General features: G+C 37.8%; 1 protein-coding gene and 1 non-coding gene across 7 annotated transcripts in view; both read right to left on the reverse strand.

Moving 5' to 3' along the window:
- Positions 1-14,990, reverse strand: part of Fas3 (fasciclin 3) — a 197,371-nt gene that overhangs the window by 123,272 nt on the left and 59,109 nt on the right. For all 6 annotated transcript variants that reach the window (XM_073092509.1, XM_073092507.1, XM_073092508.1 and 3 more), the window contains one exon: positions 12,156-12,407. In XM_073092509.1, coding sequence (XP_072948610.1) covers positions 12,156-12,207 — 52 coding nt within the window. In that variant the 5' untranslated portion in view covers positions 12,208-12,407. The remainder of the gene's footprint in view (positions 1-12,155; positions 12,408-14,990) is intronic.
- On the reverse strand, positions 3,077-3,148 carry TRNAM-CAU (transfer RNA methionine (anticodon CAU)). Its single transcript has one exon. It is a non-coding gene; the product is annotated as a tRNA-Met (tRNA).

The raw sequence follows: 14,990 nt of genomic DNA on the forward strand, positions 1-14,990 counted from the left end.
AAAAGTTTGGGGGCCTTTTGTTCGTTGAAATATCTACTTTCTGATGGTGTAAAAAAAAATATACATTACTATAGGAAATGTTCTCAGAAAATGCAAAAAATTGAAAAAAACCCAAATTCGAATTTTTTTTTTTATCATTATGTACAATTTACGGAGCCCTAAAAAAATCAAAAAGCATTCCCGACGTATACAAACACCCTACATTTATTAAGAGTCCCGAATGCGTCTAAAATATTATGGTTACGTGACTCCAGAGAAAAAATACTATTACGTGTGCTAATATTTACGGATACTTCATTTTGATTTGACCTTATAAAACATAAAAGAGAGACAAAAAAAATAAAAACAATTTTTTTTTTCACATTTTGAAATTTGCATTGGATGTAGGGTGATGATTGAAGTGCACGTCAATATGCTAATTTTTAATATTCATCATCATCATCAACCCATTACTGTCCCACTGCTGGGCACGGGTCCTCTCAGAATGAGACGGATTAGGCCATAGTCCACCGCGCTGGACAAGTGCGTATTGGTAGACTTCACATATCTTTGCAAACTTTTTTTTAAGATTTCTCAGGTATGCGGGTTTCCTCACGATGTATTCCTCCACGGTTTAAACAAGTGATAATTAATTTATAATATGCACATAACTTTGAAAAATCAGAGGTGCGTGGAATTTGAACCTCGGACCCCCCGATCAGAGGCCGAGTTTCTTAACCACTAAGCTAACACGTTGACTCATTATGAGTATTATGAGTCAATGGCCACGTAACGGTCCATGATTCACATCCCGGTTGATGTAACCATTCGAGTACAATTGTGTTAAAGTTCTTTATCAGATATTTAAATTGCAAGAGAAAGTTAATTGAAACCTCATTTTAATGTAAAAGAACAAATTTGGGACGATAATAAAAATAATCGACTTAATAATTATAAAGATAAAATTTGCGTCATAACGGGTAATTTTTGCGTACAATGTAACATTTTTTATAATATAGGAGTAGCAGACGAGCATGCAGTCCACCTGATGGTAAGTGGCTACTTCCCCCGTGAACATTCGTCAACGCCAAATAAGGTTAGATTCCTACCTGAGGCCGCTCAAATGTGCCGCTACCCCTGAGGACAAAGCTGGAACGATTCGGAAAAGTATGAATCCCTTACCACACTTCAAACCAGAAAGCAGCGCTTAACACTGCTGTTATAACAGAAATAGGTGTGGCGGTGGTGCGGCCGGAGTCGAACCACAACGGGTTCTTATTCAGAATTACACACAAAAGCCTTAACACACAACATTTACCACAGTTTGAAATTGGGCAATAAAGGTAAGCATAAATTGTCAAATTTTGACCTTTGGGTAAAAATTGGTAAATTTTCAATACGGTGTAAGAATTAGTTAGGATTCATCTTGGCATTATAGAACAAAGAATGAACCTACTTTGCATCAAGTGCACAGTTACATAATGACTGACTCAGCTGCGCTTGACTCAGTATTGATCAGCTTTAGATAGGTATAGCAATTACTTTAATAATAATAATTAAACACACTCATTGCTTAGTACTATTTTTTTCATAATATAGGAGTAGCAGACGAGCATGCAGTCCACCTGATGGTAAGTGGCTACTGCCGTACGGACATCTGTAATCAACCCCAGATAGGATTAGATATTCCTACCTGAGGTCGGCCACAGATGCGCCGCTAGTCTGAGAACTAAGCTGGAACGCCTCAGTAAAGTATGTCTCCCTTTCCACACCCTTCAAAACGAAACACAGCAGCGCCTAACACTGCTGTTATTAGGCAGAAATAGGTGTGGCGGTGGTGCCGCCGGAGTCGAACCACAATGGGTTCTACCACCTTCAACCATAATGGGTTCTACCACCTTCAATATATTTTATATTTAATAACCACAAAAGATTTAAGTTATATTTAACTTTCTTTTGCCCGCGGCTTCGCCCGCGTTTAAAAGAAAATAATACGACATACTTACATACATAAAACTGAAAATTCGTACCTTCATTGGAATGACAGTGGCGTCTGGCGAAAATTGGTCGTACCTACTCAGAAACCTTTGTGAGCTCACGGACATCAACTTTGCTAAAGATCATCACTTAATCAAATGCATAGTTTACGATTCAATCCTTACTAATATCGATTAAAATTATCGACTTTTTGGTTCAAAAGATCGATTCTCCAATCAATCGATCTTAGATCGCCAACCCTAGTTCCCGTGGGATTTCCGGGATAATAACTATCCTATTTCCTTTCTCGGGTCTCAGACTATCTTTTTACAAAATTTCATTAAAATCGGTTCAGTGGTTTAGGCGTGAAGAAGAGACAGACAGACAGAGTTACTTTCGGATTTATAATATTAGTAAGGATAACCACTCTTCCACTGTGCCACTCTGCTCTGAGGGCCAACCACCATCTTTTAAAAACAAGCTTAGTTCAGGAAAGTTTTATTTCCATCTTAAAACAGTAAAATATTCCGTCATACACAGTTGAACAAACTTAAACCCTTATTAATTTATCGCTTATCCATTGTATAAAACCAACTGAAATTGTCATATTTTGCTTAAAAAATTAAATTTCCTGCAAAAAAGTAAAAGTATGATTAAAATAATATTGTTTTAAGAGATTGTAGTAACTGTCCGGAACTGAAGAAATCTGTGCTTATATTCTTCCGTGCGTTGTTTGAACTTACAAATTCAAGTGTGAAGAGTTTGAATTTAAGTAAAAATGTTAAAATTTTGATATTTTTATTAGAGTTTAAAGTTTTTTTTACATTTCTAAGACAGATGTGAAAAAAAAGAAAAATGTTCTAATTCAATTCCTTTTTTTGTAAACATTAAAACAAATAATTTTATTAAAATTTGTATTAAAAAAAATATTTGATTCAATAATAAATGCTTATTTATACCTTAAGATTTTTGATTTCATTAGCGAAAACAAGTTTAGAAAAAAAATGTTAGAAAAAATATGAGGCATTAAATTTTATATAATAAAATATTTTACTAAAAAAATAAGAATTACCAAGGTAAATTAAAATTTTCAAAAAAAATGGATTTGCTTCACAACCAATAGCAGAGCGTGGTTTCGATCCACGGACCTCTGGGTTATGGGCCCAGCACGCTTCCACTGCGCCACTCTGCTCTGTTTGAGACTGACGAAATTTGTGCTCATATTGTACCGCGCGTTGTTTGAACTTACAAATTCAAGTGTGGATAGAGTATTTGTTGGTTTTTGTAGGTTTGCAAACGCTTCTTGATAAAGCCAAATGTTGTAGTGTGGAATTTGTTTTAAATTATGTTATTATTAAATTAAATTTTGTTGTTATTATTACATTTTGTTTGTATTAAATTATGTTTAAAGAACTCTGTGGTTTGACTCCATCGGCACCACCACCACACCTATTTCTACCTCATAACAGCAGTGTTAAGCGCTGCTGTGCTCTGTATTGAAGGCTGAGGTACGGGAGACATACTAATCCGCATTCTATCGTAGTCCTACGGGTAAATCTCTTGCCCGGGGTTGATTACAGATGTCCATGTGGGTGGCAGTAGTTACTTACATCAGGTAGAGTGGATGTTTGTAGGCTACTTCTATGTAATCAACCCCAGATATATTTATATTCCTACCTGAGGTCGGCCACATATGAAATTAAATGAAATGAAATATATTTATTTTGTATAGGCCAACGGCGGCACTTACAAATTGTCAGTTACAATATTTTCTTAAACTACTACCGGATCGGAACGCGACCTCTACTGAGAAGATCTGGTAAGAAACTCAGTGGGTTTGTCTTTTTTAATAATAACTATTCTCTTTTTCCTTTTTTTTAAATACCATCATTTTTACATATAATTCCTAAAGCATTAGCTCCAGTATCTTGCTTTATATATATGAGGTGCTATCCCTGACAACTAAGCTGGAACGCCTCGGATAAGTATGTGTCCCTTACCACACTTCAAACCAGAACACAGCAGCACTTAACTGCTGTTAATAGCATAAATAGCTGTGTCGGTAGATGTAACAATTACAAATAAATATAGTTCAATAAACTAAAAAACACCCTTTTATGATAAAATCAACTAAAAAGTAGAAAAGTTGTAAAGGTGGTAGAACCCTTTGTGGTTCAACTCCGGCGGCACCACCGCCACACCTATTTCTACCTAATAACAGCAGTGTTAGGCGCTGCTGTGTTCCGGTTTGAAGGGTGTGGTAAGGGAGACAGACTTTTCCGAGGCGTTCCAGCTTAGTCCTCAGGGGTAGCGGCGCATCTGTGGCCGACCTCAGGTAGGAATATCTAATCCTATCTGGGGTTGATTACAGATGTCCATGGGCGGCAGTAGCCACATCAGGTGGACTGCATGCTCGTCTGCTATTCTTATATTATAAAAAAAAAAAAGTGAAGTTAATATAAAGCGTGTAAAAAGTTCGAAAACCAATATTGTCAACTCCCAAATTGTTCGTTACATAAGAGTTTATATAAAACATATAATTACTTTTTTGACTCAATACGGGCCATTTGAATAGATATTTCTTGTAAAACCTTTTTGTTACTTCATTTTTACATAACAAAGTTTTTATATCCCTAAAAAACGAACATTTTGCTTAGGTATATTACTTCAGTTTTACATAACAAACTTTTTATATATATAACAGTTAAAATTTCTTATATATTTTTTATATATTTACCTACTTTTATATTTATGCAATGGTGTAGACAATCAGTCCATGTTTTTTAAAGAATCTTTCGTGGTCGACTCCGAAGGTACCACCGTCACACCTATTTCTGTTATAACAGCAGTGTAGCGCTGCTGTGTTCTGATTTGAAGTATGGTAATAAAGATATACTTTTCCGACGCATTCCAGCTTAGTCCTCAGGGCTAGCGCATTTGTGGCTGACGTCAGGTAATCTAATCTTATCTGGGTTTGCTTACATTACATGGGCGGCAGTAGCCACTCACAATCAGTACCCTTAGTATATGAGTTTTTACGTTTTAACAAAAATAACTGTCTTTGTTTTTATTTACGTATTTCCCATATATTTCCAATCAGTTAGATACAATCCGTTAGGGGCGCTGATTGGAAATGTATGGGCAAATACGTAAACAAATACCAAAACAGTCATTTTTGCCAAAACGTAAAAACTCATACTAAAGGTACAGGTGGACTGCATGCTTGTCTTTTTTTATAATATAGGAGTAGCAGACGAGCATGCAGTCCACCTGATGGCATGTGGCTACTGCCGCCCATGGACATTCGTAATCAATCCCAGATAGGATTAGACATTCCTACCTGAGGTCGGCCACAGATGCGCTAGCCCTGAGGACTAAGCTGGAACGCCTCGGAAAAGTCTGTCTTCCTTACCACACCCTTCAAAACGGAACACAAGTTCTTGTCTGCTACTCTTATAAAAACTACGCATCATAAGAGATAGTAGCTAAAATAAAACATGCCGTGAACATAACTTCCGTTACTAATTATAGCCACACGACCTGCCTCAACGTGAGATACACCAGATGGCGCCACCGAGCACCGTGCTGACTGAAGCAGGTTAACGGGTCGCTAAAATACTTCAAAAAACAGTTTAAATAAATAAAAACTGCGTATGTAGTTTTGTATAACGAAAGAAGTTTTACTTTGTGGTTTTGAATAAACAATCAAATAATTGGCTAAGTGCGAGCCAAACTCGCACACAGAGGGTTCTGTCATTCCGTGCCATCAATTTTTTATTTGTTTTCAAATTGTAATAATGATATCATAGGAGCCACCGAAGTGAATGCATTGTATAAAGAGAGATAGAGATAGAGAATATTCAAGAGATAGTCCTGTGACAGACGGATTGACTAACAGATAGGCGGAGGCTTAATATAATCTGTGCAAAACTGCTAGTCCGCTCTGAACATAGAAATGAATCGCATCGCCATAGCAAGTATGATTACACCTGCTCGCAACAACTTCAGAGCGGACTAGCAGTTTGACGGGGATTACAATAGGGTTCCGTTTTTACTCTTTAGTTACGGAACCCTAAAAACAACCTTGTAAACATAACTTCCGCTACTATTTTTAGCTACACGACCTGCCTCAACGTGAGATACGCCAGATGGCGCCACCGAGCACCGTACTGACTGAAGCAGGTTATGAGGTCGGTATTATACCTCAAGAAATAGTTTAAATATGTAAAATCCGCGTATGTTTTATGTAAGAAGTGTAACTTCTTTCGTGCGTTCAATACACTGGGGTATTTAATAAAAAGAAAAAATAGTGTGTATCCGAAATCGTATGTCAAAACTGTAACAAATCCAAAATTGGACAAGAGCGAGTCGAACTCGTATGCAAAGGGGTCCGTACCAGACGTACAGACAGCGGAGGCTTAGTAATAGGGCTCCGTTTTTACACTTTAGTTACGGAACTCTAAAAACAACCTTGCAGTAAACATAACTTCCGTTACTATTTTTAGCTACACGACCTGCCTCAACGTGAGATACACCAGATGGCGCCGCCGAGCACCATACTGACTGAAGCAGGTTAAGAGGTCGGTAGTATACCTCAAGAAATAGTTTAAATAAGTAAAAACCGCGTATGCAGTTATATATAACGTTACATATGTATAACGAAAGAAGTTATACTTCTTTGGGGTTTTTTTTTAAGAAACAATAATGGCCAAGTGCGAATACTTCATTACAGTCAAATGTATTTTTTTTAATATTTGTTATCGTAGTAGACATAGATAGAGTCGTCTGACAAACGAACAGACGGGCAGACAGCGCAGGTTAGTAATAGGGTTCCGATTTTACCCTTTGGATACGGAACGCTCAAATATAAAAGTTCTCGAAAATTACTTGAATAACGCCGGATCGGAACACGGCAGCTGAGGAATTTAGGTCATTGATGTCAATCGTATGTTAGTCACGTAATTACTAGTATTATACCACACGATACGTGATTCATGTATGTGCCAAATTAGTTTCTTTTTAACCGATATCAAAAATGGAGGAGGTTTCTCAATTCGACCGTTTTGGACACGCCGTTATCCAACGAAATATATTGAGCGTCGACTTCAGAAATATGTACTAAACCAACATTTATTTCAAAGGTGGTAGAACCCTTTGTGGTACGATTCCGGCGGCACCACCGCCACATCTATTTCTGTAACAGCAGTGTTAAGCGCTGCTGTGTTCTGGTTTGAAGCATATGGTATGGGAGACATACTTTTCCGAGGCGTTCCAGCTTAGTCCTCAGGGGTAGCGGCGCATCTGTGGCTGACCTCAGGTAGGTTGAATCTGAGGTTGATTACAAATATCCATGGGCGGCTGTCCACATACCATCAAACTACATGATCATTTGCCACATAAATCTTACCAAAATACTTCCTAGCTTCACTATATAACCCAAACTATACAGAGAGATATTTCTCTACGGAGCCGACGTAAAGCAAATATTTACACACGCAAGTCTTCGGTCCTGTTAGTTAAGTATTAGGTACCTCTATCACACCACGCGTGGAAGATATTTATCGCTTATAATATAACAAGTGTCTATAATAAAAACTGAGATTTAATTAAGACTCGAAAAAAAAAATCACAAGTGTTTTAACCAATCAAAGTTTTCATCTTCAAAATTCTTTGTTTTTAGGGTTCCGTACCCAAAGGGTAAAAAGGGAACGACGATTTTCGCTTTATATTTTTAACCCTAAAGCTAGAAAGCTAAAATTTTCACAATGTATGAACTTCAATGGCTACTATTATAAAAAAGACAATAACAAAAAACATGAAAATTTCGGTGGTACGAAACCCTCAGCGTCCGAATTACACTTAGCTAATTATTTAAACAGTTTATCGTTATTCGTTGTCAGCTAACACTGCGACATGTGTATCTTTGGGGAATGTGTTATGTGTACATATTTTGTTTGTCAATCGATTTGATATGTATGTTTTGTCTTGACCTTTGTGTATTCTTAAAATGACAATATTTTCTTATAGAAGTAACAAACAAGCGCATAGTCCATCTGGCAAGTCACCTTTTTTTTCTCTCGAGGGGGAAACCTTCAATAGGTACCCGACGACGTGAGAGCGACGCCGGGTTATGTGGGATTTTTACCGCACTAAACCCCCCCGGTGGCCGTCCTCAACGCTTGTTGGAGAACTCCGGGATCTCTAACGGAACATAACCGGAGCCCTCCAAGCACGATGCTCAACGGGCTCTACCCTGGGGGAGCAGTTTTCGCTCCTCCCACACACCTAGTGTTTACAACGGTATGCGGCCACACACACCGTTGTCCTTCCCGGGGTTACGTGCTGGACGGTTCGAGCTCCCACCCTTGCCGCCCGCAACCCCAGAAGCCCCCTTTTAGTCGCCTCTTACGACAGGCAGGGGATACCGAAGCCCTATTCTAGTCCCGAGACTACAGGGACATCTGGCAAGTCACCTATGGACATGTAATCAACTAGAATTTAATTCCTACATAAGACTGTCTACAGATGCGATGCTTTCCTTGAGGACTAAGCGGACTAACAGTACTACTGGATCGGAACACGGCAGCTGAAGAATGTGGGTCATAAATATCAATTGTATATTAGTCACATAATTACTGGTATTATAACACACGATACGTGATTCACGTATGTGCCAAATTAGTCTATTTTGTAAGATAAGTGGGTAGATCGCCAATGGTCAGCAACCGCAGATATACACCTATTTCTGTTATAACAGCAGTGTTAAGCGCTGCTGTGTTCTGGTTTGAAGGGTGTGGTAAGGGAGACATATTTTTCCGCGGCGTTCCAGCTTAGTCCTCAGGGGTAGCGGTGCATCTGTGGCCGACCTCAGGAAGAACTTTAATCTTATATGGGGTTGATTACAGATGTCCGTACGGCAGTAGCCACTTACCATCAGGTGGACTGTAAGCTTTTTACTATTTCTATATAATATCTAGTGATATTTATATAAAATAAAACCAAACTGCTTAAAAATGATTAACTAAATCCGAAAGTAATATAGTCTATGTCACTCCCACAATTAAGACGAATCCAACGACACCTCATATGTTAAACCGTCAAGCCATTTGGCTGCAGCGTGACAAACAAACTCTGTCGGGTCAAAAAAATCAGGTGTGGGATACTGTATACGTTAGATACAAAACACTTGTAGCCTAAACAGGATGTTTGGTTTATAAACAAAAAAAGCTGACACTACCAGAGATAGAGTATAAACAATGTTGTTTAAATTAGTGCACACGTACCCTTAGTATGAGTTTTACGTTTTTACAAAAATGACTGTTTTCATATTTGTTTACGTATTTGCCCATACATTTCCAATCAGCGCCCCTAGCGGATTTTATGAGAACTGATGAAGGGTAAAGTTCTCTACACTTACCTGATGGTAAATGGCTACTGCCGTACGGACATCTGTAATCAACCTCAGATTAGATTCCTACCTGAGGTCGGCCAAAAATGTGCCGCTACCCCTGAGGGCTAAGCTGGAACGCCTCGGAAAAGTATGTCTCCCTTACCACACTTCAAACCGGAACACAGCAGCGCTTAACATTGCTGTTATAACAGAAATAGGTGTGACAGTAGTGCCGCCGGAGTATATCTCCGATGAGTTACTTCGACTTCTAAAAATAAGTGTAAAGGTTTTGAAAAAGGGCATTACGTTTTATACAACTTAATGTTGTTTTTTTTACCAAATTCTTTTTTTTATAATTTTTAAAATGTTGATATTTGAAGATTTTTAAGTCAACGTTTGTCCAATTAACGATTATATTTAACGTCTGGCGTGGTGGAACGGTCACTATACCGGTCTGACAAGCAGTGGGTCCAGAGTTCAGTCCCCGGTCGGCCGGTTTAATTTGAATTTAGATTGTTCCGGGTCTATTAGTGGTGTTTGTGTATACGTCTTTGTATGTGTCCATGGTACTTATGTCACAGGAAAAAATCTTGTATAAAGTACTAGAACTACTAGAAGTACTAGAAAGCGTAATTTTCGAAAACTATTTTCCTATTGAAACCTCATACTAAACGAAGCCTCCACTATAAAATTGTGACGGATTCCAATGACTCACGTTGTGACACAGACTTGCTAACAATCTAGACATACCACCGTTATTTGTATAACAATTTAAGCTATTTATTTGAGAACACAATTTTTATGTTGTGTCTATTTCTTAGTCGTCAGTTTTCCAACGACTAAAATAATTATTTCAATAGTGGTAATAATTATTGTAAATATATAAATAGATGAAGGTGACAGAAACCTGTAAGGTTCGACTACGGCGGCAGCACCGCCACACCTATTTCTGTTATAACAGCAGTGTTAAGCGCTGCTGTGTTCTGATTTGAAGGGTGTGGTAAGGGAGACATACTTTTCCGAGCCCTGCCAGCTTAGTCCTCAGGGGTAGCAAACAAATGTGGCCGATCTGAAATGTTCCTATCACCTTCAAAATTACTATTACAATACGATTTTAATTTATCTGCTGTGTTACCCCAACTAATTGTATAAACCATAAAAATGTTTTAGTAATCATAAGTGTTTAGTCCGCGTAAAACTACTAGTCCGCTCTGAATATAGAAATGAGTCGCCATAGCAAATTATATGACTACACCTGCTCGCAACAACTTCAGAGCGGACTAGCAGTTTGGTGCGAACTATAACTATATAAAGAATTTAAATTGTTTTGTCACTTGTATTCATGTCAAAATTTTTTTTGAATTTTTGTAATTTCTTATCTTTATAAATGTCGCCTTATTTTTATAATTTCGGAACAGCATGGTATTTCTTGTCGTAACTACTCTATAGCCTCAAAGGCCACAAAGAGAGTATAAGTACAGCTTGGAACCGTTGGTTGACTCATCTAACTAACCTTGTTTTGAATTGAAAGTAGTTTAACGCTTATAAAGAACCGATATGAGCGACTATAAGTTATCGTACGGTTAGTGCTTAAAATACTGCAATGGTTTATTGGTTACCCATTTTTTTTTAATAAATTTATTATCTATGGTTTTATTCTACGCTTTTTCTATATATATTTTTAATTATACTTGTAATACATATTGTTTATCTATACTAATATTATAAAGAGGAAAACTTGTATGTTTGTTTGATTGTAACGAATAGGCTCAAAAACTACTGGACCGATTTTGAAAATTCTTTCACTATATTTTATAGTGAAAGAATCTATAGGCTATATTTTATATGAAATATATTTGATAAATAGATTGCCGGGTCAGCTAGTATTTTCATATTTTTTGTAACGACACAATCATATACCTTTTTTTTTTTTTTTTTTTTGTTGACGAGGGGGAAACCTTCAAAAGGTACCCGACGCCATGGGAGTGACGCCGGGTTATGTGGGATTTTTACCACACTAAAACTCCCCCGGTGGCCGTCCTCAGCGTTTGGTGGAGAACTCCGGGATCTCCAACGGAACACAACCGGAGTCCTCCTAACGCGATGCCCTTTTATCGGGCTCTGCCCTGGGGGGAGCAATTTACGCTCCTCTCACATCCCCTGGTGATTACAGCGATATGCGACCACACAAACCGCTGTTCTTCCCGGGGTCGCTTGCTGGACGGTTTGAGCTCCCACTCTTGCCGCCCGCAACCCCGGAAGCCCCTTTTAGTCGCCTCTTACGACAGGCAAGGGTTACCGTAGCCCTATTCTGGTCCCGGTACTACAGGGACAACAATAATATAACTACAATGATTTTGTATTTATTTCTAGTTTAATAAAGCAAATTATGTACCTAATATAATATTTAGAATGACATGTCATTAATAGAATCGGTCTAGTAATAATTATATATCAAATTCACAAAAAAGGTTAAATATACATTTTTAAATAATTTTAATTAAAAAAAAAAACAACAGCTAATATACATTTTTTCTTCTCTAAGGCTTAGTATCTGTGGTATCATACAACTTAATTTGTCTACATAACATCGGAGGCTTCCCGCCAAAAGTTTGTTTATAGTTTATTCATGCGAATTATTTTTCCCTTGTAATATGTTAAATTTATTTTTGTTTTAACGTTTTTAGGAGATATAAGGTAATATTGGGAAAATTATGATGCGATATAACACTTATTACGTCTCCAAAATACACAGAAAAAAATTAAAAAATATATCTTGGCATTAAAATATGAAAAAAAATTAACTCACCTGTCACAATAACGGCCAAGAAGACGCAAAAGAAGGCGGGAAACGCAGCCATTTTGTTTGTATATTCACTCACTAAACGCAACACTGAACAATCCTCACATTCGAAATTCAAACTCTGGCATAACTAGACGATGGGTCGAAAGCGGTCACTTTTTTCTTCTATAAAAAAAGATATCCTTCCCGACCGGTTCAGAACTGGACACTATCGCTGTCCCGCTCGCACTCGGTGTGTACGCAGCTGTCTCTTTCACTCTGTAACAAAAAATGAAACTATGTAGGGCCGTTTTTTATCATTTTATAAGGCAAAGGTGTTCTAAGGATTATTTCAGATTACGTAATTTGACACTTCCAAATAAGAATGAGCTGTTCGAATGTGTTTTTGGGTGCGTTTTGTTTGAAATTTTGTTAAATGGGGGCTCTTGTTAAATTGGTGGTAGTATGAAGTATGGAGGAATAAATTTTATGGAATATTTTTTTAACGGCAATGGAAGGGTTGGGTTCGGTATTAACGTAAATTGTTATAAAAATACTTTTGAAGTATTTATTCTGTTCGGTTCAATATTTTTACAGGTTATACGAACCTGCTAGAACGATTTGTGATTCTGACACCTATTTCTACCTTATAACAGCAGAGTAGAATGAATCTCTTTTTTTTAAGGTTTATGATTTTTCAAGCAAGCTGAAAGTAGCAGACGAGTATGTAGTCCACCTGATGGTAACTCACTGCCAACCCCAGATAAGATTAGAATCCTACCTGAGTTCGGTACCAGATACGCTACCCCTGAAGTAACTTAGCCGCAGTAAAAATCTCAGACAAATATGTCTCCCTTACTACACTTCAAACCAGAACACAGCAGCGCTACACTGCTGTTATAACAGAAATAGGTGTGGCGGTGGTGCCGCCGGAGTCGAACAAAACGTTCTGAAGGCTCAAAATCGTAAAGTAAAATTGAAAATCAAATCAATCAGAGTTTAATGAACTTTAAGTACTCATTAAACGATTAGTTAAAGCATATATGGAATCCGAGTCATTTGTTTGTATGTAAATTTAAGTTCCATACATTTACATACAGCACAAGGACTGTATGCTAAAGGGCTAACCCTTTCATTGTGTAAAACCTTAATAAACTAGTCATCATCAATTCTTTACTGTGCCACTGCTGGGCACGGGTCTCCTCTCAGAATGAGAAGGATTAGGCCATAGTCCACCGCGCTGGACAAGTGCGTATTGGTAGACTTCGCATACCTTTTGAGAACATTTTTTAATAATCTCTCAGATGTGCAGGTTTTACGAGAGGTCTGAGCTTCAAATCTCAGGCATGTGCCTCTGATTTTCAATTTGCGTATTAGAAATCAATCATTTACAATAACGGTGACGGAAAACACCGTAAGAAAACCAACAAGCATAAGTTCTTAAAAATATTTCAATATGTATGTATGTAATATCTAATCTAATAACAGCAGGGTTAAGCGCTGCTGTGTTCTGGTTTGAAAAGTGTGGTAAGGGAGACATTTCTCCGAGGTATTCCAGCTTAGTTCTCAGGGGTAGCGGCGCATCTGTGGCCGATCTCAGGTAAGAATCTAATCTTATCTGGGGTTGATTACAGATGTCCATGTCAGTAGCAACTTACAATCAGTGAACTGCATGCTTGTCTGCTACTCTTATATTATAAAAATACCCGTGCCCAGCAGTGGGACAATAATGAATCGACGACATATAGAATAAAAGTCTTGAGGTCTAAAAATCTTTGCCGCATCGTATAAAACCTCCTATTTTCAAAGTATTATTCCAAGTGATTAACTTTGATCAACTTTTACAAGTTTCGTTAAAAAAGTTGGGGAAGTCGTAAGAAAGTTTTATTTATTGTAGGACTAAAGTTTTTTCCTTATTTAGTCCAATTTCATTGTCACTGGCTTGTATAGTGACATTTAGTTGATTAAATGGTGGCAGAACCGAGGAGGTACCTCCGTCACACCCATTTCTAACGTAACGCTGTTTTATATTGAGCACAGTCCACCTGATGGTAAGTGGCTACTGCTGTCCATGGACATCTGTCAACCCCAAGTAAGATAAGATTTCTACCTGAGCTCGGCCACAGATGCATTGCTACGCAGAGAAGTAAGATGGAACAGTTTGTCTCCCTTACCACACTTCAAACCAGAACACAGCAGCGCTTAACACTGCTGTTATAATAGAAATAGGTGTGGCGATGGTGACGCCCGAGTCGAACCACAACGGGTTCTAGAATTCCTCTACTTCAATTTTATAAACTAGAGAATTGTTATAAAAACAAAAACTCGATTGGTTTAAAATATAGCCAACTATCGAAGTATAAAAACAAAAATCCTGACTGCTTAAAATCTATAGCCAATATCATTCCTAAAATTAAGACGAATCCAACGACACCTCATATGTTATTCCGTCAAGCCGTTTGTGCTGTAGCTTGTAGCCAAATAATTAGACATACATCATCATCATCATCAACCCATTATTGTTCCACTGCTGGGCACGGGTTTCTCTCAGAATGAGAAGGATTAGGCCATAGTCCACCGCGCTGGCCAAGTGCGTATTGGACTTCACATACCTTTGAAAACTTTTTTAAGAATTCTCCGTTATGTAGGTTTCCTCACGATGTTTTACTTCACCGTTTAAGCAAGTGATAATTATCTTCTAATACGCACATAACTTTGAAAAATCATAGGTGCCTGGGATTTGAATCGGGCCGCTCGATCAAGAGGAAGATTCTTAACCATTAGGCTATCATTTTTAGAGACATACATACTTTCGAACATTACTCTCCGCACACAGTAAAACATACCGAGCTATTGAAATAG

This window comes from Epargyreus clarus, unplaced genomic scaffold (assembly GCF_041222505.1).
Source record: "Epargyreus clarus isolate Ecla_fem2 unplaced genomic scaffold, WU_Ecla_fem_2.2 ptg000036l, whole genome shotgun sequence".
Classification (NCBI taxonomy): Eukaryota; Metazoa; Arthropoda; class Insecta; order Lepidoptera; family Hesperiidae; genus Epargyreus; species Epargyreus clarus.